General features: G+C 50.0%; 1 protein-coding gene across 2 annotated transcripts in view; it reads left to right on the top strand.

Annotated features, from left to right (window-relative positions):
• The first annotated feature begins 1,100 nt into the window (after positions 1-1,100).
• NLGN2 (neuroligin 2) overlaps positions 1,101-24,197 on the top strand; it is a 44,723-nt gene continuing 21,626 nt past the window's right edge. The window contains exons 1-3 of one of the 2 annotated variants that reach the window (XM_083580862.1): positions 1,101-1,600; positions 11,216-11,272; positions 23,458-23,607. In XM_083580862.1, the coding sequence (XP_083436988.1) occupies positions 1,135-1,600; positions 11,216-11,272; positions 23,458-23,607 (673 nt within the window). In that variant the 5' untranslated portion in view covers positions 1,101-1,134. The remainder of the gene's footprint in view (positions 1,601-11,215; positions 11,273-23,457; positions 23,608-24,197) is intronic. The other variant, XM_083580863.1, reaches the window with a different exon arrangement.

The raw sequence follows: 24,197 nt of genomic DNA, 5'->3' as shown, positions 1-24,197 counted from the left end.
GGCATTTGGTTGGCCGCTGTGAGAACAGGACGCCGGCCTAGATGGGCCGCCACCTCATCCTTACGTTCTCATGTTGCATTTGGTTTTGTGGTCCATCACTCCCAACGGAAGGCGAAAAATGGAAGTGTGGTTAATAGAATAGTTGTGCAAGGAGGCAGAGGAGATGTTTCTAACCAAATGGACTTGTTTTCCCTTAAGGGAACGGAGGTGCCTGGGGTGAGCCAGGGTACACCTGTTCTCTCCCCCCCCACTCCACAAATCCCCAATCTCCCCTTTCCGTTTTTGTCCTCAACTCCCTCTTCGCAGGAAGTGTGAAGCGCGTGACGCATTGTTACGTAATCATGCATAATCTACATAATGTCAATATGCAGATTGGTTCCCAAGCAAAAAAAAAAAAAAGATTTTGGAGGTGAGTGGGCAGTACTTTGGGGGAAGGTAAAGGTGTTTGGGGGATGGGAGCTGTGTGTACTGTACATTTAAAGCACATTCCCCCCCTCCAAGAATCCTGGGAACTGTAGTTCGCCCCTTCCGGAACTATAACTCCCAGCACCCTCAAAAGAAAACTACAGTTCCCAGAATCCTTTTTTTTTTAAAGGGGTGAACTACGCTTTAAATCTATGGTATGTCCATTTTAGGCAAAGAAAACTATTTGAGGGGTGAATGATTGGAGGATGGCTTCTTTCTGAAAACCCCTTTCTTTCTCTCTTTCTCTCCACCCCTCCTGCCTGTTTCCTTTCCTTTTCTCCCCTTTTGGCTCTTATTCACCCCTCCCTTTGATTCTCCCCCCCCCCATCTCTTGACCTCTAGGTGCGTTTCTCAAGTCTGGCTGGACGCTTCCCGCTCTCCCGGGCCACGATGGAACGCAACAGACGCCTTTCCTCTGCCGGAAAACCCTCCTGCGATTCTCGCTAAGACCTCCGGGCTTCCTAATCCTCTCCTCTCGGGCCGCTGTCCTGGTGTTTATCTCCTCCTCTTCTGCTGCCGCTCCTCCGGCGGACGCCCGGCTCGCCTCCCGCGCCTCTTTCCTCTTCCCTCCTCTTCGCCCGCTCCTCGCGCGAGGACACTCCTTCCTCTCCCTTCCCCCGGCCCGCCCTCCCAGAATCCGTTGCCCGCCACCCCACCGCCGCGTCCGCCATGTTCCTCCCGCCTTCGAGGCTTGTCCTGCGGGTGCTGAATCTCCGCACGGGCACGGCAGTCCTCTTCTGGCTCCTGGGCCTGGCGCTGCGCTCCTTGCCCCTCTCGGGGCAGAAGCCGGAGGACAAGTACCCGGTGGTGCCCACCAACTACGGCAAGCTGCGGGGGATCAAGAAGGACCTCAACAACGAAATCCTCGGACCCGTGGTGCAGTACCTGGGCATCCCCTACGCCACGCCGCCCGTGGGCGAGAGACGCTTCCAGCCCCCCGAGGCGCCCGCTTCCTGGTCCGAGGTGCGGAACGCCACCGCCTTCGCTCCTGTCTGCCCCCAGAACATCCACGGCATGCTCCCGGGCATCATGCTCCCGGTGTGGTTCACCGAAAACCTGGAGATTGTGGCGGGATACGTGCAGAACCAGAGCGAAGACTGTCTGTACCTCAACATCTACGTCCCCATGGAGGACGGTAAGGGTGCAAAAGGGGGGCGGGCGAGCGGACACGGGCGAGCCCCCCCCAAACCCTCCCCCCAGCTGTCTCGCATCTCTCCCCACACCCCTCTCCAGCGCCGTAGGTCAGGGAACCTCACTCCCCACTTAACACCGCAACCCCTTCTTTGAAATAATAAGAATCACCATCAGAATCCAATCCTCGTCTTTAGCCCCGGCCGCCTCCCCTGCGCTGCTAACCGGAAACCCCTCCAATCGCTAGCTTCCCAGAAACAGTTTGAGCAGCGCCTCTGGGCATGTGCAGAGTGCTTTTTGCGACCGGAAGAGCTCCGCAGGATCGGAGCAGCGAGACCAGCATGCTTTAGTGTTAATTTTTTTTTAAGAACAGTTTAGTTCAGGTGTATGGGATGGTCTAAACCACCGAGCCTAGGGCTTGCGGATTGGAAGGTCGGCGGTTCGAATCCCCGCAATGACGGGGTGAGCTCCCGTTGCTCGGTCCCTGCTCCTGCCCACCTAGCAGTCCAAAAGCACGTCAAAGTGCAAGTAGATGAATAGGTACCACTCCGGCGGGAAGGTAAACGGCGTTTCCGTGCGCTGCTCTGTTTCGCCAGAAGCGGCTTAGTCATGCTGGCCACATGACCCAGAAAAACTGCGGACAAACGGCTCCCTCGGCCAATAAAGCGAGATGAGCGCCGCAACCCCAGAGTTGTTTGCGACTGGACCTAATGGTCAGGGGTCCCTTTACCTTTTTAGTTCAGGCGTAGGCAAACTTGGCCCTCCAAATGTTTTGGGACTAAAATTCCCATCATCCCTGACCACCGGTCCTGTTAGCTAGGGATCATGGGAGTTGTAGTCCCAAAACAGCTGGAGGGCTGAGTTTGCCTATGCCTGGTTTAGTTGAATGAGCTCGGTTGGTTATAGCGTAGTGCTGGTGACACCAAGGTTGCGGGTTCGATTCCCCCCCACCAGGGTCGGGGGCACATCCCTGCATTGCAGCGGGTTGGACTAGATGACCGCTAGGGCCCCTTCTGACTCTGGTTCTGTGAGTCTGGTGGGAATTGATTGACTGATTACAATGTGGAAGGGAAAACGAAAAGCAGGGGGAAATGGATAAGGGTATACTGTGCTATTATTATAAAAGTGGCAATTACGGGCAAATCCCCAATCTGTGCGCGCAGGCCAGGCGCCGCAAAATAAATAAATGATTTGATTCCAGCCCAGAAGTGGCGGGAGAGAGCGGGGAAATCCTCGTGGCTCGCGAGGAGACCCTTCCCACAGCCCGAAGAGGATGCCAGTGAGCCAAATGTCCAGAAACAAATGTTTAAAAGGCCAATAATAATAATAATAATAATTTCGAAATGCATGCTGTTCTCGAACTAGCCAGGTCGATGCCCCCCATAGGAAGCCCACAAGCAGAATGTAAGAATGGTAGTGTTGGAAGAGACCCTGGGGGTCATCTAGACCAACCCCCTGCAAAGCAGGATATTTTTGCCCAACGCGGGACTCGAACCCACAACCCTGCGATCAAGAGCCTCGTGCTCTACTGACCGAGCTGTGCCGGTAGCCCGAAGGCCAGGCCAAGGGCTCACCCGGGCCAGCACCGTCTTCTCGCAGTGGCCAAACAGACGCGCAGGCTCACGCTGAACGCGCAGCTGCTCTCCTTTGGGGAGCAATGAAAATCCTGATTTCATTTTGTTTTTTCAAGCCGGGGTCGAATAGGCGCCGGATTCGCTTTCCCCAAAACGGACTGGGGCTTGTGAACCTGAGTTTTCCTTCTCCAGATCATAGCATTGGACGTTGGGACCCCATGAGTCATTTAGTCTCCGCTAAAGAATGCATGGCAGGTTCTCATCCAACCCCTATTTAAGAACCTCAGATGCATCGCAGAATCCTGCCAGATGGTGCAAATAAGAAAAGTATTATTATTATTATTATTATTATTATTATTATTATTATTCTACCAACGGAGCTATCCCAGTCTCAGACCAAACTGGCCTATCTAGCAGAGCGTTCCCTGCACAGACTGGCAGCAGCAGCTTGCTAGGGCTCCCGGCAGGGCCCTTTACCTATCCAGAGATCGTACCCGGAGCCTTCTTCACTCCAAGCAACTCTCCCCCTGAGCAGCTCGAAATGTACAAAGACAGCAAAACGCCTTCTATCTAAAGCCAGACCTCTGCAGGCTACTTAGCTCAGTGCAGCCTACACGGGCCGGCAGCAGCCCTTCTTTCAGGCACTGGAAGGGGGGGGGATCCCAGGCCTACCTGAAGACGCTCCCCCAGGATGGAGCCTTCTACATGCCAAGCAGGGGTCCCGCCACTAAGCTGCGACCTCGGGTCCAGCGATGAGCTTCATCCCTCCAGGAACAAGGAGCCCAAAAACCCAGGGTGCTCTGGCTCCCAGAATCCTTTGCTGCGGCCCTTTGGGGACTCCCCAAGGCCATTTTTCCCCCACCGCCAGGTCCTGTCCGAGCGGCGCTCGCCCTACAACGACCCCACTAACTTCAGGGTCGGGGGGCTTTGCCGGTCGGGGCGGAGAACGGCAAGGAATGGCCTGGCCTTAGGGCTACTGGCACAGCTCGGTCGTTAGAGCACAGAGCTCTCGATCGCAGGGTTGTGGGTTCGAGTTTGCGTTGGGCAAAAAAAAACCTGCTTTGCAGGGGGTTGGACTAGATGACCCTAGGGTCCCTTCCAGCGCTACCATTCTAGGATTCTTACATTCTGCTTGCGGGCTTCCTATGGGGGGCATTGACCTTGCCACTTTGAGAATGCATTTTGGAATTATTATTAGCCTTTTAAACATTTGTTTCTGGACACAATTTGAGTTGAATTAATTGTAATGAAATGATGTTAGAATGTTGTATTATTTTATTGTTGTTAGCCGCCCTGAGCCCGGCTTTGGCTGGGGAGGGATATAAATAAAATTTATTATTATTATTATTATTATTATTATTATTATTATTATTATTAAGGGAGGGAGAACTCTCCCCAAAAAGCAGGGGATGGCGAGAAAGAGGAGAAGGAGGAGAAACCAGCTGCTTCTTCTCTCCCCCCCCCAAACGCCACCCCTTCCATCTCCCACCAAGCCGTCCCTCTCTCTTTTTGCAGCATTGCTAAACCAGTTTCCTTGGCAACGGCCGGGAAAGGGGGGGTTGCATTTAAAGAAGGGGGGGAGCAAATCCCAAAGCACTAGGCGGAAAAAAACACACACAACGCATCGGAGCGTCTTCCCCCCCCCCCGTGTGGGGCACCTGCTCCTGGCACAGGCAGCCGCTGTTCCTACACCCCCAACCCCAAACTCTGCCCCTCGCCCCCCCCCATCCCGTGCCCCACATCTTCTCTCTCTCCCTCTCTTTCTCTCCCCCCCCCGTGTGACATGCTTTTCCCCAGCTGCCGCCTGGGGCGTCGCAGAGAAATGTCAGGTCCCATTTGGGAACCCTGCCTGCTGCTTCTCGCCCCCCCCCCCAAATCTCCCTCACCTGAGCGGCGGAGGCTCTCGCGTCTCCCTGGTCCAGCATCCGCATCCCTCACCTGTCCTCACCTGGATGAGGCCGAGGCAGCAGGGATGCAATAGTTCTCCGGTGGAAATAGGGACGTCCTGTTCCGTCGCGATAATTTCCCTGTTTATGCCCCGCGCGTCGTCCTGGGTGGCAGCTTCCAACAGATATAAAAACATAATAAAAGCATTTTTAAAAAACACCCATTCCCTATACAGTGGTACCTCGGGTTAAGCACTTAAGAGATCCGTTCTTAACCTGAAACTGTTCTTAACCTGAAGCGCCACTTTAGCTAATGGGGCCTCCCGCTGCCGCCGGAGCACGATTTCTGTTCTCATCCTGAAGCAAAGTTCTTAACCTGAAGCACTATTTCTGGGTTAGCGGAGTCTGTAACCTGAAGCGTAGTTAACCTGAAGCGTACGTAACCCGAGGTACCACTGTACAGTCGTACCTCGGGTTGAAGTAACGGAGCGCGTTACTTCCGGGTTTCACCGCTCGCGCATGCACGTGGCATCACGCGCACGTGCGAAAGTGGCGAATTGTGACGCGCAGACGTGGGTTGCGTTCGCTTCTGGGTGCGAACGGGGCTCCAGAACAGGATCAAATCAAAAAACCGGGACGGCTTCTATAAATCAGGAAAATAGAGAAACTTGGAGGGTCCGGAATAGAAAACACAACCATCTCGGCCCCAAAGGTTTCACAGCTGGGGATAACACTGGAAAATAGGGACTCTTGGAGGGTTTGGAGTGGGGGTAAGAGAGACCCACAGGAGGAGAAAGGGGTCCCAGATGAGGGTTGGTTGGTTTGGGTTTTGGTGTTTTTTTTCTGGCCAATCTGAGCAGGTTACAGGCGGATTTAATGCCAGGCCCGATCTGGGATAATCTTCATTTAAAAAGGAGCCAGCAACTGGAAGCCCCATAACTGAATCTGCCCCATTGTGCGGTTTCCCAAACGTGAGTCTCCGGGACTACAATTCCCATCATCCCCGACCGCTGCTCTTGTTAGCTGCAGGCGATGGGAGTTGTAGTCCAAAAACAGCTGGAGACCCACGTTTGGGTCTAGAAGGGCCACGTTCATGGAGCGCTTTAAAGTCATGGCTTTCCCCCCCCCCCAAGGAATCCTGGGAACTGTAGTTGGGTTGAGGGTGCTGAGAGCACAGAGCAAAAACCCCCAGAGTTCCCTGGGAAGCGGTGTTGGAGGTCAAACAGGCACGTCTTCTCCCAAGGGATTCTGGGAGATGTAGTTTGCTGAGCGCGGTGAGGAGACCTTGCCGTTCCCGCTCACGGAGAGACCATTCCCAGAGTGGGTTAACAGCCAATCCCTCTTCCCAGGGAATTCTGGGAATTGCAGTTCTCTGAAGGGAATAGCGGGGGGTCTCCTCAGCACCCTTAGCAAACTACAGCTCCCAGAATCCTTTGGGGGAAGCCATGACTGTTTAAAGCGGTATCGCAGCGCTTTTAACATTCGGCATGAATGCAGCCTGGGTGGGCCATTGGCCGGATCCTGCAGCCTGGATCTTTTGATGTTCCTGTTTGATAGGGAAGTCCCGCCCCCCATTTAGGGAAGTTTTTAATGCCTGTTGTTTTTTAGTATTTATTATTATTATTATAATATTTATTATTTATTAAAAATATTTTTAATACCCAGCCAGGTGAGCAGGGTAGAATTATTATTATTATTATTATTAATATTAATATTAATATTAATATTAATATTAATATTAATATTATAGCAGCAGGCAGCTGTAGGAAATGTGCATGGAAGCCTGGACCTCCTCAGAGTAACCCCTCTGGACAAATTTTTTTTAAACTATATATTTTAAAATTAAAATCCTACCTTTTCCCCAGGATGGGGCTCAAGGCAGATAAAAATAAAGGAATGCAGATAAAGTTTGTCTGTCTGGATGCTGAAATGCAGTTTTGAGGGTCAATTCCACCCCTCCCCAATAGGGGAAAATAATCACCCACTCACCCGACATTTATGGCAAAATTTAATCTCAGGGACACCTCCGCAGCAGTCTCCCCCAATCTTTCGTTCCCTCCAGGCATCAGACTACAACTCCCATTATCCCTGACCACTGGCATGTTGGATGGACTCGATGGCAGATAAAATTCCCCCAAAATCTGGAGGGCACCAGGTTGGCTAAGGCTGCCATAGGCTCAGGGCGATTTAATATCTGTGTCCGTCCCAGCGCACCCTGGGAAATGTGAGCCAGTGCGGACAAGATGATAATAATAATAATAATAATAATAATAATAATAATAATAATAATAATTTTATTTATACCCCGCCCTCCCCAGCCAAGGCCAGGCTCAGGGCGGCTAACAAGCAAGAATAAAAACAAATTGAATGAATACAACTTAAAAATAAGATTAAAATATTGAAACATTAAAATATTAAAATGCAGCCTCCTCACAGGAGGAGAAGGAAAAGGAAAGAGGGGGAGGGAATCAAATTGGCTCCAAGCCAAAGGCCAGGCGGAACAACTCTGTCTTACAGGCCCTGCAGAATGTCCGGGGCTCACCCCAAACTATAACTCCCAGGGAGTAGGATAGTTAAAAGCAACGGGAGCGTGGCAGAGGTGGCCCACCTTGGGTCTGATCCGGTGGGAAGCCGCATGCATTCATATAGAATAACAGAAGCTGGAAGGGACCCCAGGGGTCATCTACTCCAACCCCCGCAACCACAGCTGAATTCCATCAGATTGGGTCCTTTGATAAGTAGCGCAGGGTGGCTGGGTTCACCAACCTTTAGGTAAAGGTAAAAGGACCCCTGACCACTAGGTCCATTCGTGTCCGACTCTGGGGTTGCGGCGCTCATCTCGCTTTACTGGCCGAGGGAGCCGGCATACAGCTTCTGGGTCATGTGGCCAGCAGGACTAAGCCGCTTCTGGCGAACCAGAGCAGCGCACGGAAACGCCGTTTACCTTCCCGCCGGAGTGGTACCTATTTATCTACTTGTACTTTGACGTGCTTTCGAACTGCTAGGTTGGCAGGAGCAGGGACAGAGCAATGGGAGCTCACCCCGTTGCGGGGATTCGAACCGCCGACCTTCCAATTGGCAAGTCCTAGGCTCTGTGGTTTAAGCCACAGCGCCACGCGCGTCCCCTTCACCCATCTTTGGGTCAGCTCAAACAGCAACAGCCTCCTCTTTCCCTTTCTGTTGTTGTTCTCTGCATGAACGGCCGTTAACCTCCGGAACTGCCTGCCACAGGAATTCCTGAGAGAGTCAAGAGAGAAGGCCGCGCTTTGAATTGTGGGCGGGTGGAAGAAGAGAGGGGCGACGTCAGGGCAGAGAGGCAGGATTTGCGGGCTTGTCCCGAGAGAGTAGCGCAGGTCAGGAGGATGAAGGGGCACTTGTGGTTAGCCCCTTCCCTCCCTCCTTCTCTCCCTGTTTTCCGCTCTCCCGCTCTGCCCTCCCTTTCGCTGCTCTCTTTATATAGCGGAGGATGCTGCTGCCCCGGGGCGAGTCGTCAGCCCGTGAAAAATCCTTCTGTCTTAATCTGCAAATGCCCAGTTCCCCCATCACATCAGGGAGGAAAGGGAGACGCCAGCCGTCGCGCTGCCCCAGATTTCGGCCGGCGGAGCTGAGCCGGGCACGGCGCCAATCCTTTCGCCTCTCCTTCCCCTGTCCCCCAAAACTCCCCCTCTCAGCATAGGATTTCCCTTCGGTTGCAAGTCCCCCTCCTCGGATACTCGGCCGCCTTCCTGGCAAACTCTCTCGGGAATTCCTGTAGCAGGGAGTTCCAAAGATCCACAGGGGCCTGCTTGCATTGCTCGGGAGCTGGAAAACCCTGGCCTTCCGCGTCTCCTCCTTGGGGATGCAGGCAAACGCCTCTCCCCTCCCTTCCACGGGCTTAAGAGTCCGACCCCCTTCTCCCGGAAGGGACAGGATCGGCCTCAGTGGGGTCCTGTGGGGCATCGACATTTCCTTTGCCCCCTCCTCCTCCAGCTCAGGGCTCTTCAGGCGGCGCCGTCTGCCCGTCTGTCGACACCTCCTCCTCCAGCCGCAGGGGGTTGAGATGGATGACCGCACGGGTCCCTTCCAACGTCCTGCGGCTTTGCGGCAGCCACACACGCCCCCTCTCCCATCTGCCCGCCAGATCCCGTCTCGACGCCTCCTTCCCGCGTCCCGCTGGGCTCTTGGCTTCACCTTTTCTCTAGGACACCAACTTAAAAAGAGCTCCCGGTTCGCTCTGCTTTCTGCCGGTTCCCTCTCTAGTCATCCTCCTCCTCCTCTTTGCCTCCCAGTTCCTTCCTCCCGCGTCTTCCGGAAGGATGCTTGGGACGCAGGCAGGAGTCCAACGGGTGCAGCTTCTGCGCACAGTTCTGCCTGGGGAGGGGACTGCACCTGTGGAACGCCTGCTTTATCGTAGAATTGTCCAGATGGAAAGGGGACCCCGAGGTGCTATCTAGACCAACCCCCTGGCTGGGTTCGAACCTCCAACCTTCCGGTTAGCAGCCAGGCGAACCGACCCTCTGCGTCCCTGGGAAATGATGTCACACACCAGTTAAAGGCTGTAAGAACCAAAAATAACAACAAGGACCCAGGATGCGGGTTAGTGACTCAATCCTGACTTTGGAAGAAAAAGCCTCAAAAAAGCATATTTATTTCATTTTATTTAAAAGCGCTTAGCATTTTTTAGCATTTCTAAGCGGTTACACGAGGAGATGTATTCGTTTATTAAATTTCTACACAGTCGTACCTCGGAAGCCGAACGGAATCCGTTCCGGGAGTCCGTTCGGGTTCCGAAACTTCCGGGAACCAAAGCGCGGCTTCTGATTGGCTGCAGGAAGCAGCTCCTGCAGCAAATCGGAAGCCCCGTCGGACGTTCGGCTTCCGAAAGGACGTTCAGAAACCGGAACGCTCACTCCCAGGTTTCGATCGTTCGGGAGCCGATTTGTTCTGGAGCCAAGGCATTTGAGACCCAAGGTACGACAGCATCTGAGGATCACAAAGGCATTTTGCAAAATAAAAATGCACAATATAATAACCAGTGCTTTTTTTCTGGAGGTACGCAAAGCCCACATTTTGTGAATCTTTGTAGAGTCATACTTCGGGTTAGAGACGCTTCAGGTTGCGTTTTTTTGGGTTACACATTGCCAAAACCCAGAAGTACTGGAATGGGATACTTCCGGGTTTCGGCGGTCGAGTATGCGCAGAAGCGCTATATCGCGCTTTGCACATGCGCAGAAGCGCCGAATTGCAACCTGCATGGATCACGTTCGCAACCCGAGCGTCCCCTGTACTTTTGTCCATTTGCTGTGTTTCTGTCCCTCGATTTGAAGTACAAAATGGTGATTTTTCTCGAGTCAAAACGAGAGTACCGCCAAACGTTTTCTTCAGGAAAAAAGCACGGATGATAACAAAACAGGACAGTTTTTGCAGGCACACAGGTTTCCTAAGACACTGGTTTCCAATTTAAAGATCCGGCAAGTCCCTTGCGAATAGAGGAATTTGGTGTGGCCCTTAAGTAAGTGAGTTTGTCTGCCCTCTCCCCGGCCGCTGTCCCAGGGGTGTTGAATGGTAATGAAATTTGGAAAGGGAGCCCCAAATATCATCTAGTCCAACCCTCCTGCGATGCAGGAAAATCACATCTTGCAGGGTCCCTTGCAGATGGTTGTAGACTTGAAAGGGACCACCAGCGGTCATCTAGTCCAACCCGCTCCGATGCAGAAACCGCAAGCAAAGAATCCCTCCCTCCCAGGTAGTCCATATGGTTCTGTTATCCCATTTCAGGATCTAACCCACCACCCACCCACCCACCCCTCCCAACCTGGTTCGTCTCTAACCAACCTTTAATTTCACAGCATCCGGTTTCTCTATAATTCTGTGTCATATATATAAATCTATTATATATATATATGCTTTTTTCGGTGGGGGGGAAAGGAAAAATAAAAATATCCCAGCAACATCAGCAACACACACACACACAAACCCAGGAGAGAAAAAAAAACCTTTAAAAACAAAAATTGTTTGTATTTTGCTAAAAGAAAGAAAAGAAATATTGCTTTTTCCCCTTTTTGCTGAAGCAGACGAGAAACAAAACGCAAAAACCGATCTCTTTTTTTTCTTGATCTTTCTCTCTCTTTTTACCCCCTTGTCCCATTTTTCTTTTTTCTTCTTTTTTCTTGCTCTTAGGTCCGCTCACGAAAAAGCGTGAGGAGGTGTCAACTAACAATCCCTCTCCAGATGAAGGTATTTTTCCTGCATGTTTCACAAATCTTGCTTTTTTAAAAAACAAACAGAAACAGAAACAGAAACAAAATATTTTCCTTTTTTATTTTTGGTTTTGGTTTTTTGGTTTTTTACTTCTTCTTCTTTTTAAATATATATATATATTGATTAAAAAAAAAGAAAAGAAAAGAAACCAGAACAAATAATATATAAACTTTTGGAAAAAAAGCAACCCTTCCCCCCCCCTCTTTTTTCCTTTTTTTGGGAAAGCACCCCCCCTTTCTTGTTTTCCAAAATCATCACAATTTTCGCTTCCTTCTTTCTTTACCTTTTCCTCTCTTTTTTTCTCCTCCTTTTTTTTGGAAGGGAAACAAACAATAATATTAATTACCCAAATCCATTTAGGGCCAGATGATTTACTGAGATTTAGAAGAACTTTTATTGCAAAGGGAAGAATTTCGTTTGGGATTTGGGTGTGTGCTTCTATCTGTGGGTGTGGTGTCCCCACCAAAGCAAACCTGTTTCCCATAATCTTCCTCGCTCGCAAATTCCAAAATAAAGTGGCTTTTTTTTGGTGGAGAAAAGCCCACGGGGGGTATTTTCTGAACTTGGCAACTTTTAATTCATTGTGAGAGAGGAACGGGGTTCGTGGGACGGGACTCTGGTGTTGTTCTCTGGTTCCCATTGTTTTCTTGCCTTTTCGAACTTAAAAATATATATATTTGGGTTGTTTCCCCCCCAACCAGGGTGTCCCTTAAACAAACCATCACCACCCCTTAAAAGTCCCCAGTTGTGAAAGGGGGAAGATTTCTTGTCACTCCCAAACTGACGGAATTAAAGCAGGTGGTGACCCAATTTCCCTTGTGCCCATTTTACAGATTGTTCTCTGGTTCCCATTGTTTTCCTGCCTTTTCGAACTTAAAAATATATATATTTGGGTTGTTTTCCCCCCAACCAGGGTGTCCCTTAAACAAACCATCATCACCCCTTAAAAGTCCCCAGTTGTGAAAGGGGGAAGATTTCTTGTCACTCCCAAACTGACGGAATTAAAGCAGGTGGTGACCCAATTTCCCTTGTGCCCATTTTACAGAAAAGTTGCTTCGCTCCCTTGTTTTCTTGGTCAGCAGCCGAGAACGGCTTTCTTCAACCAGATGTCGACATACTACAACTCCCATCAGCCCCAGCCAGCGTGGCCCAATGACCCAGGGGGATGATGGGAGTTGGAGTCGAACGAGACCTGGCTCCCCTTCCGCCGCTTTGCACCCGGGCAGCGTGGGGAATTGTAGTTCAGGGATGGCAAGAAAGGAACTAGAGAGTAAAGGAATTGTAGGTGCTTTGACTGTTTGGTTCACAGGATACGCCCGCAGCTTCTTGTAAGAAATGTTGCCTAAATTGGGAGAAACGCAGGGGGGGGGAAACACGCCTTGTGCCATTATTGCCCATCTAGGCCAGTGTAACCCACTCTGGCTGGCAGCATCTCTCTGGGTCCCTGGCTGTTTCCTTCTTCCCTTTTAAAACAGAGACTCTGTCGGGGTTTGAACCCGCAACCGTCTGCATGCAAAGTGCTCTGCCCCCTTGAGCAAAGGGGGCCAACCCACAAAGCTAACCGATAAATACTTTTATGTGATAATTTCACCAATTTAGGGTGCAATGTTGCGCCCATTTAAAGACCAAAATAAGTTAAGAATTATTTTCCTTTTTTCCCCTGCTCAGCAGTGAGTGGCCTTACTGTTTTCCATCGCCTTTTGCCCCAAAACAATCAGACGGTTGTGTTTCGGGTGACCCTGCGGAATTATATCTCTCACTGATATGGCCATGCAGGAAATTTTCGTGAAATTTTCGGAGGAGAAAGGGGGACGTCTCGCCGAAAAGCAGCCTGTGAATATCTTCCCTCTCCTCCCCCTTTTCCTTTTTTGCAACCACAACCCTTTATTTCGCCAGGACTGGAACGGCGCTGCCGAGAGTTCTAATTTGAGGAAAGAAAATGCAGGAAAGGGTTTGGGGTTTTGCGTTGTTTTTTAAAGGGTCCTGCAGCAAATTATTACGCAGAGGGAGCAGGAACTTGGTGGACTGGACTATTTTGGGTTTATTAGATGGAGCGGAGAAATTGGACTCGTGGGTCCTGGTGTACACGGAGGGTTATTTCGTACCAACAAGAGTCCAAACTGCAACTCTCCCCCGGGTATTTTAATCCCGGGTAGGAAAAGAAAAATGAGCCAAAACGGTGGGAAATCCTCTGCTGTTAGCAAAATTTGCACACTGGTTGTGGTTCCAGCCTCTCTTTGCAAGGTTATGCAGACCGTGTTTGCTCGTAAATGAGCTACTGGATACCCTTAGTCCTAATTTGCCCAGTCCTCTTTTAAGGCCATTCAAGTTGGTGGCCACCCTGTGGCAGAGAGTTCCACAGGTTAACAGCGCTGCAGGAAGAAAGGCTATCTTTTATCTGTCCTGAAACTTCCCATGTTCCACTTCATTTAATGTACTTTTAATCTCTTGTTGGAAGCCGTCCCAGAGTAATAAATAATAATAATTATTATTTTATTATTATTATTATTATATGCCCTACTGCCATGAGAGAGGGAGGAAATAATTTTCTCCGCTCCATGCGTACTTGACTTCTATCATGTCGCCTCTTAATCGTCTTTTCTCTACATGAAAAAACATCCCAAACCTTTCTGCAACTTTTAAACTGACCACAGTTTCCCTTTTCGTCCAAATCTCCGGAACTGTGGTTTCTCTAAACTGTGGTTTCAGAACAAGCCAGAACAATTTGATTGTGGTTCGTTTTAACAAACCACGGTGTTTCCAGGAAACCGCAGTTTGGATGTAATGGGGACAACGACTGCGGTTAGTTTAAGAGCGGAAATAGACATTTCTGATCTCCCAGAACCTGAGGCTCGTGAATGCAGAACCATTTGCGTGTGGTTTTTATTGTTATAAAAACTATACAAGCGGAAGCCGAGGAAAGGAGACAAAGCACAAAGAGAAACGTCTTGTTTCGCACCCAGTGCCACATTCACTGACGGTGGCAGAATGAGGCGGTGGAACAGTTTCATTTTACTTATTTAAAATTTATAGACTGCTTGATTGTAAAAAATAAATAAATCCTAAAAACAAGTTTACAAGGAGAAGAAAACAATAAATTTGCCAGGAAGAACAGTAAAAAGCGACTCTTTAAAACAAACAAAAATCAGCAACAAAGTAAAAACAGAGTAAAACGTACGTCGACGTTCTACATGTCTGTGCGGGCTTGTCTGAACAGAAATAATTTTTTTTAGCTGGCCCTGAAAAGAGCCCAGCGAAGGCAGGGAGTTCCAGAGGCTAGGTGCTGCCACACAAATAGATCAACGAGGGTTTATCCGGGGTGTAGAATGGGCAGCAATGCTTTAGACTGAAAGAGAAGGGTCACGTTTTTACAATCTTCTACTAGATGGGGGAGGGACGGGGGGGGCGCAGTGGGTGGCGTTACTCTCTCGGGACAAGCCCGCGGATCCTGCCTCTCTGCCCTGACGTTGTCCCTCTTCTTCCACCCGCCCGCAATTCAAAGCGCGGCCTTCTCTCTTGACTCTCTCGGGAATTCCTGTGGCAGGCAGTTCCGGAGGTTAACGGCCGTTCGTTAGAGAACAATAACGGAAAAGGAAAGAGGAGGCTCCTGGTGTTTGGGCCGACCCAAAGGTGGGTGAAGGGGACGCGGGTGGTGCTGTGGGTTAAACCACAGAGCCTAGGACTTGCCAATCAGAAAGTTGGCGGTTCGAATCCCCGCAATGACGGGGTGAGCTCCCGTTGCTCGGTCCCTGCTCCTGCCAACCTAGCAGTTCGAAAGCACATCAAAGTGCAATTGGATAAATAGGCACCGCTCCAGCGGGAAGGTAAACGGCGTTTCCGTGCGCTGCTCTGGTTCGCCAAAAGTGGCTCAGTCATGCTGGCCACATGACCCGGAAGCTGTACGCCGGCTCCCTCGGCCAATAAAGCAAGATGAGCGCCGCAACCCCAGAGTCGGCCACGACTGGACCTAATGGTCAGGGGTCCCTTTACCTTTGCCTTTACTAGATGGGGGGAGGGGCGTATCTAAAAAGACTCCATGCAAGTAGAAATCTAGCAGAGCAAGGCAGCCACTGGTTATCTAAAAAGACCCCCTGCAAGTGGAAATCTAGCAGAGCAAGGCAGCCACTGGTTATCTAAAAGAGACTCCCTGCAAGTAGAAATCTAGCAGAGCAGGGAAGACACTGGTTCTCTTAAAAAGACTCCCTGCAAGTAGAAATCTAGCAGAGCAAGGCAGACGCCGGCTATAAAAAAAAGACTCCCTGCAAGTAGAAATCTAGCTGAGCAAGGCAAACACTGCTTACAGAAAAATACTCCCTGCAAGTAGAAATCTAGCAGAGCAAGGCAGACACTGGTTATCGAAAAATACCCCCTGCATGGGGAAACCATGAAACAGTGCCTGCTCAGGATTTTACCGATTCCATTCTACTAAATAGGTAGAGTTTGGTGGAGGTAAGGCAGGGAAAGAATTCGGGGTTCACCGTATACTTAAGAACTCCTTTCTTGTCCCATCCTGTGGCCCCCTCTCCAACACTGGGAAAAGGAGAATTTGAGGAGAGAACCCCAAGCTATTGAATTAGTCATAGAAATAAAGAGTGGGACACCAGGGGTCATCCAGACCAACCCGGTGCAATGCAGGAACTGCGGCTGTTTTGTGAGCTAGTCCCGTTTTAGAGAGCTAAGATTGCGAGCTGCATTGTTCAGCCGAAGAGTATGGATTTAGAAAATCACGTTCTGAAGACAAGGCGCACCCTTCTGAACCCTTCCTGCGTGTGTTCCTGAGCACATGCAGAGTTTTTCTTTCTTTCTTTCTCCCGTACCAATGCGGCCATATTCTGGCAGTACAGGACAGGTGTTTATTTCAAGTATCCATTTCTGCATATGTTTCCCTTATAAAGGAAACAGCTCCAAATTGCTTATTATTTCAAACAAAAACAGCAACAACGTTTCAGAGGTTAAAACCGATAATTGAAAGGAAAAATGCAACTTAAAACCAGTGAAACAGCGGCGTAAAAGCAAATGAAATTAGGAAATCAGGAAAGTGAAGGCTGGGGCATGGTCTCGTGGGTCGAGGAAAACTTGGGCACATAATAAAAATAATAATAACACATCTTTCTTTCTTTATCCTTTTCATTTATTGAATTTATAGCCGGCCGTTCCTCCCTGAGGGTCCCGGGGCTACAAACGAAGATGCAATTGAAAAGCAAAATGCAAAAGCCTTGTAAAACAGGTGGAAACGTTCTAAAAACAATTGCATCTAAAAGCAATTACAAGCTAGAATCTGCCCCCAAAGCAATTCCAACTAAAAATAACGCTTATTTGTCCAAAGATTTTGGGGGCGCCTGGGACCGTATCTGGCAGCCAGTGCATGTCTGAAGCGAATGGCAGGTGGGGACAGAGCGAAGGACGTCCCAGAGATCTGGGGCCATATCCCATCTGAGGAAAAAGGTCTTCAAAATCAAAAATCCCTGAGCTATTAATTTTTTCCCTTTTAGGGCAGCTGACACGGCGTTCGTTTAAAACAACGCCACAAAGTCCAAGAGGATACAGCAGAGGATTCAGCGTGAAACGGGTCCAAAATCAGAGTGGAGGGCTGTTTAAATGCCTTGAAGGGAGATGATAGAATTGTAGAGTTGGAAGGGGGCGCCGGGGTCATCTAGCCTGACCCCCCACTTATTTACCTATTGTTCGTTTCGTCTGGCGAAACGATGGTGAGGAGAAGGAGAAGGTCTCAGAGCGGCTTACGGAAAGTTTAAAGCGATAAGAGGATGGGTAAAAGCAGCTTTTCAAAAAAAGGTTTAGGAATAATGGACAATAAGCTAAAAAAAACACAGATTAAAACACGTGTCAAGGGCCTATGTGTCTTAAACAGGCTTGCCTAAACTAAAATATTCAAAGCAGGTACCCCAAAAAGTGTGGAGCCTGACATCAAGTTGCAGGGAGTTCCAAAGTTATTAAATTTGCACCCCGATATATATATATATATATAATACATAATGGCATATCTCTCGGGGAAGACTTCTCACAGTGACCAGCCAAATGCCCCAAGGGAAAGCCTACAAGCAGGATTCGAACACAGGATCTGAGCCTCGTTCCACCTGCTGTTTCCTACTGGTGGTAGAATACAGCCATTGCAATTATTATTATTATTATTATTATTATTATTATTATTATATCCTGTTCTTCATCCGAAGATGTCAGGGCGGTTCACAAGATTAAAATACAGCATAAAAGCACAAATAAATAGTTAAAACAATAGCCCCCCTCTCCCACATTTAAAAGTCCGTGCAATATTAAAAAGACACAGACTGGCTCGGAGAGGAACATTTTCGCCTGGCTGTCCAAAGCCATCTCCTCTTCTGCGAATTGGTCCAGTCCTCTTTTAAAGCTATCTAGGTTGGCTTCATGTGGCAGGGAGTTCCATAGTTGAACAACGTTAAACGAAGCATGGAAAAGGTCTTTTTTAAAATCTTCCAATGTTCACGAGTTCCAGTGTTGCCAGAGCGGGAGGGAAACTCTTTCTCGGTCTCTATGCAAGGCCTAATTTCACGGATTTTGGCCTTTCCTCTGAAACCAGAAATTCCCAAATGCCGCAACTGCTCCCTGTCCCCTCGATAATTTGGGATTGCCTTTTCTGGACCCTTTCGCAGTTCTGGTTTGTGGGTTGCCACCGGCAATCCGTACACCGGGCCAAAAGAACATAAAGGGACCCCTGACCATTAGGTCCAGTCGTGGCCGACTCTGGGGTTGCGGCGCTCATCTCGCTTTACTGGCCGAGGGAGCCGGTGTACAGCTTCCGGGTCATGTGGCCAGTATGACTAAGCCGCTTCTGGCAAACCAGAGCAGCGCACGGAAACGCCGTTTACCTTCCCGCCGGAGTGGTACCTCTTGATCTACTTGCACTTTGACGTGCTTTTGAACTGCCAGGTTGGCAGGAGCAGGGACTGAGCAACAGGAGCTCACCCCGTCATTGCGGGGATTCGAACCACCGACCTTCTGATCGGCAAGTCCTAGGCTCTGTGGTTTAACCCACAGCGCCACCCGCGTCCCATCCAAAAGAACATATTCGGCAACATATTCATCTCCCCGCTTTGGAGCCCCCTCCCCTCCTGCAAAACATCTGGCAAACAGCTGGAGCACCCAGAATTTCTCCTCCAAACACCCACAGCAGGGTGAGGGCTCACCGCAGCAGTCCTCAACCGGGTGCCCTCCAGATCCTTCAAACAGCAGTGCCCGTTGGCACCGCCCGCTGTGCTTTGAACTACAACTCCCATCGTCCCCTGCTGGCTGGGGTTGATGTGAGTTCTGGTCCAAAGTATCTGGAAGGGGAAAGGCTGGTCTGCAGTATTGAAACGACTCAAGGGCCACCCAGTGGTTTTCACGGACCTGCCAATCTTCACGCAACAAATAACCATCGAGTTGCATGGGAAATGCAGGGATCTTTGACCCAACCTGAGGCTCGAACTCACGACCTTGAGATTAAGCGTCCCGTGCTGTAATTAACCAGCGGAACTCCCTGCCACCAGATGAATTGTCCCACAAATGGAATACACCTTCAAATTAGGATCGGCGAAATTTGTGGAGGAGAAAGAGAGGAATGTCTGTGGCTCCAAGCCAGGATGGCTGTGCATTGACCTCCACGGTCAGCGGCAGCGACGCTCCTGGATTCCAGCTGCCGGAAACTGCAGGAGGGAAGAGCGGGTCTTGCGTTCGAATCCTGCTTTCTGGCTTTCCCACAGGTTGGCCGCTGTGAGAACAGGATGGGCCGTCGGCCTGATCCTGGTATTTCTAAATATTGACTGGAGTGGGGGGGAGCTGGAGTCCCAACAGCAGTGTGGTGTAGCGGTTAGAGTGCTGGATTAAAAATAATTTTATAATAATAATAATAATAATTTATTATTTATACCCTGCCATCTGGGCGGCTTCCAACAAAATATTAAAATACCATAATGCATCAAACATTAAAAACTTCCCTAAACAGGGCTGCCTTCAGATGTCTTCTAAAAGTCAGTTGTTTATTTCCTTGACATCTGAAGGGAGGGCATTCCACAGGGCGGGCGCCACCACCGAGAAGGCCCTCTGCCTGGTTCCCTGTAACTTGGCTTCTCGCAGGGAGGGAACCGCCAGAAGGCCCTCGGAGCTGGACCTCAGTGTCCAGGCAGAACAATGGGGGTGGAGATGCTCCTTCAGGTCTACTGGGCCTTTGAGGCCGTTTAGGGCTTTCAAGGTCAGCACCAACACTTTGAATTGTGCTCGGAAACATACTGGGAGCCAATGTAGGTCTTTCAGGACCGGTGTTATGTGGTCTCGGCGGCCACTCCCAGTCCCCAGTCTGGCTGCCGCATTCAGGATTAATTGTAGTTCCCAGGTCACCTTCAAAGGTAGCCCCACGTAGAGCGCATGGCAGTAGTCCAAGCGGGAGATAACCAGAGCATGCACCACTCTGGCCGGACAGTCTGCGGGCAGGGAGCGTCTCATCCTGCACACCAGATGGAGCTGGTAAACAGCTGCCCTGGACACAGAACTGACCTGCCCACATACAATATCAAGGAAGTTATAAAACACGGTAGGGATACATTTAAATTTGTAATTAGGTATAACAGGGACGGGACATGGGTGGCGCTGTGGGTTAAACCACAGAGTCTAGGACTTGCTGAGCAGAAGGTCGGCGGTTTGAATCCCAGCGACGGGGTGAGCTCCCGTTGCTCGGTCCCTGCTCCTGCCTACCTAGCAGTTCGAAAGCACGTCAAAATGCGAGTAGATAAATAGGTACCTCTCCGGCGGGAAGGTAAACGGCGTTTCCGTGCGCTGCTCTGGTTCGCCAGAAGTGGCTTAGTCATGCTGGCCACATGACCCGGAAGCTGTATGCTGGCTCCCTCGGCCAGTAAAGCGAGATGAGCGCTGCAACCCCAGAGTCGGTCACGACTGGACCTAAGGTAAAGGGGTCCCTTTACCTTTTATAATAGGGACAATACTGATATAGCAACAGTTAAAAAAAAAAAGAAATTAAAACTTAAGTCACTAATATATAACCTAAAATTATCATTTAAGGCCTTAATCGTTATGATAAGAAACCAGTAGGTTCATGTTATTCCACCGTCAGAAGTCAGTTATGGATCAGAAACCAGGACAGGGCCCTGTTTCGACGTATTCTTCAGCTGGAAGTAACAAATATTACATGAAAATACATTTAAATTCTCTATTTGAGTTTGTAATCCTTGTCGGAATACATACTTTTGAATGGATTAGTTTTTGTTACTATTGACTATTGATTTGCGATTAGGGACCACTCCCGCTATTGAAACTTACATTGGCCTGAGTTCTTGGTGTGCCTTTTTCTTGGTATATTTAATAACAAGAACTCCCAACTTATTTAACCTTTACAGATAGGTAGCCGTGTTGGTCTGCCATAGTCAAAACAAAAAAATTTTTTTTCTTCCAGTAGCACCTTAAAGACCAACTGAGTTAGTTCTTGGTATGAGCTTTTGTGTGCATGCACACTTCTTCAGATTCCTGAAGAAGATACCTGGTATCTGAAGAAGTGTGCATGCACACGAAAGCTCATACCAAGAACTAACTCAGTTGGTCTTTAAGGTGCTACTGGAAGAAAAAAAAAATTTTTTGTTTCATTTAACCTTAATCATTACGACAGCACAGCTTGTTCCCGAAGTTTTATGGCAATTGCACAGAATTTGGCTACCTTTAATCAAGAGGTTTTGTATCAGTCCCTGCTTTAACTTAGAGGCTTCCAAAGTAACCCGTTTCTGGCCCAGCAAAGACCATATCCTGTGCACCTCGTGCAAAAAGCAACAGCACTCGAACCCGAACCGTTGGAATTAATACAGGATCTGTTCAGATAGACTGAGAAAATGGTCCCGAATCTTCCAACATTCGACTTCGTTGGAAGTCCGTGAGTTACAGCGTCTTGAGATATATATGTGTAAGAGAAAGAGGGGTTTGGAGGAAATAGGAGGTGTGTTTCGGGCAAATAATAATGATAATGATAATAATAATAATAATAATAATAATAATAATAATAATAATAATAATATATTATTTATACCCCTCCCATCTGGCTGGGCTTCCCCAGCCACTCTGGGCGGCTTCCAAAAAAATATTAAAATATTGTAATACATCAAACATTAAAGGCTTCCCTAAACAGGGCTGCCTTCAGATGTCTTCTAAAAGTCTGGTAGTTGTTGTTCTCTTTGACATCTGGTGGGAGGGCGTTCCACAGGGCGGGTGCCACTACTGAGAAGGCCCTCTGCCTGGTTCCCTGTAGCTTTGCTTCTCGCAGGGAGGGAACCACCAGAAGGCCCTCGGTGCTGGACCTCAGTGTCCGGGCAGAACGATGGGGGTGGAGACGCTCCTTCAGGTATCCTGGACCGAGGCCATTTAGGGCTTTAAAGGTCAACACCAACACTTTGAATTGTGCTCGGAAACGTACTGGGAGCCAATGTAGGTCTTTCAAGACCGGTGTTATGTGGTCTCGGCTGCGTACCAGATGGATCTGGTAAACAGCTGCCCTGGACACAGAACTGACCTGCGCCTCCATGGAGAGCTGTGAGTCCAAAATGACTCCCAGGCTGCGCACCTGATCCTTCGGGGCACAGTTGCCCCATTCAGGACCAGGGAGTCGCCCACACCCGCCCGCCTCCCGTACTTCTGTCTTGTCAGGATTCAACCTCAATCCGTTAGCCGCCATCCATCCTCCAGCCGCCTCCAGACACTCACACAGGACCTTCACCGCCTTCACTGGTTCTGATTTGAAAGAGAGGTAGAGCTGGGTATCATCCGCATACTGATGGACGCCCAGCCCAATGCGAGGGGGACCAGGTTGCCCAAAGTCAAACACACGTGTGGTTGTTGGTTTTTTTGGGGGGATTCTATGAATCACGATCCCCTTTCCTTTGGCCCCACCCTCTTCCCCATCTGTTCCCCTCAGGAAAGACGGGTGGTGGGGGGAGGGGCCGAGTGGAAACCGCTAATTAAGACCTTGGTGCGTCTAATTAACGCTCTCCCCTTGCAGCGAATTAATTAGGCTCCAGGTTGCCATGGAAATGGATGTGACCTAGAAACGCACGTCGGGGCTTGAGGAGAGGGGCTGCCCTTTCTCCGCGTCTCCCCCCCCCCTCCAGGGAGGCATGGTTCGGGGGCACAGCGGGTCACAGCCCCCCAAGCCCTTTCACCTTATCCCAGTGGCCAAAGTTGGGCTGAGGTGTTGCGGGGGACGGAAACAGGGACATAAAACACCACAAAAATCCAAAATGAGCACCCCTCCACTGGCTGAGCTTCAAACATCGTCCTTTCATTCATCTCTGGCTTGGGACCCAGCTCACCCGCGGACCCCAAACACACCTGCCCCACCAGTTCCCTGGTCATCGGCTTGTGGGATTTGGGCCTGGGGTCCGGCCAGGATTCTGGATCTCATTGCAATAGCGCCTCGTAACCCTACTGATCCGCTGGGGTTCCCGGCCAAAGCCGCATTCACACCCTGTCTTTAAAGCGCCGTCAACAGTGATGGCTTCCCCCAGAGAATTCTGGGAGTTGTAGTTCTTCCCCTTGCAGGCCTGCAATTCCCAGAGTTCCCTGGGAAGGGACATGGAGTGTCAAAATTGGCTTCCCTCAAGCAATCCTGGGAGTTGCGGTTCGGTGAAGGGCGGTGGGCATCGTGAGGTGACCCCACTCTCTGAGCTACAGTTCCCAAAGTGGCTTAACAAATCCACTCCTATTTTCAAGGGATGGAGGACAGTAGCTGTGTGAGGGGAATAGGGGTCTCCTCAGGGTGCTCAGCGCCCATAACCCGCCACGCAACTTGACTTGCAAAGGCCCAACAATTTCAGGGGTCCCTGGTTTCGAGAGCACACGCTGCCCGTTCTCCCCCTGTTCCCATCCCTCTCACCTCCCAGCTCTCCTCAGCTACCGATTCCTGCTCTGTATTCATGGACTCTCAGAACGGCAGTCGGAGGTGGGTACCCCAAAGGTCATCCATCCCAACCCCCTGCCATTCGTGGAGCAGCAGCGCGCAGAGAGGAGCTGGCGTGTCTGCCTCGTGCTAGGGGAGAACCTCTCCGTCCTTCCTCCCAAAGAGGAACGGCGAGAGGCCGTCGCGGAGGGAACGGTCACAGCCTCATGTCACCCATCTCTCCCTTCTCGCCCCGCAGATATCCGGGACAGCGGCAAGAAACCGGTCATGCTGTTTATCCACGGCGGATCCTATATGGAGGGGACCGGGAACATGTTCGACGGCAGCGTCCTGGCCGCTTACGGGAACGTCATAGTCGTCACCATGAATTATCGGCTCGGCGTGCTGGGTAGGGGGGCTTCGCTGGGGTGGGCTGGGGGAACGGAGCCCAAAATTTTGATCTCTCTCTCTCTCTCTCTCTCTCTCTCTCTCTCTCTCTCTCTCTCTCTCTCTTCCTCTCTCGTTTCCCCTAACATAGTTGCTCTCTGCAATCGCAGGTTTCGTTTTCCTCTGCCGTTCTCGCGTTGCGTGCGTGCCACCGGCTCGAAGCGTTCGTTTTGCCTCAATTCGGATCGAGACTGGTTTGGCGGGGAGGGGAGGAACGGACGCCTAAAAATGCAGCGCTTTCTAAGAAACAGCCGGATAGTTTAAAACAAATTGCGGCCGACAACTCGTGTACAGTGTGATGCAGATTTCAGTCTATAACTTTTCTAAAGTTTTAAAGTGTTGTTGTTGTGGGCAATTTTCGTGCTGGTAATTTTGTTGTTTTCTCTCTTCTTCTTCTTTTGTAAACTGGTTTGAGCTTGTTGCTTTTAACAACCAAGCAGTGTGTAATCTTTAACTGAAATCAAATGAAATGAATACACCAGGCACAGCAGGCCGGGCGCAGAGGCGGTGGGAAGATGAGTGGGAAAGCCTTTGGGCGTCTTGGTTTCTGCC

The sequence above is a fragment of the Podarcis filfolensis genome (assembly GCF_964270895.1).
Source record: "Podarcis filfolensis genome assembly, chromosome: 13".
NCBI classification, from domain to species: Eukaryota; Metazoa; Chordata; class Lepidosauria; order Squamata; family Lacertidae; genus Podarcis; species Podarcis filfolensis.
Note: the sequence above shows the minus strand (reverse complement) of the source record. Positions and strands in the feature narration are given on the sequence as shown.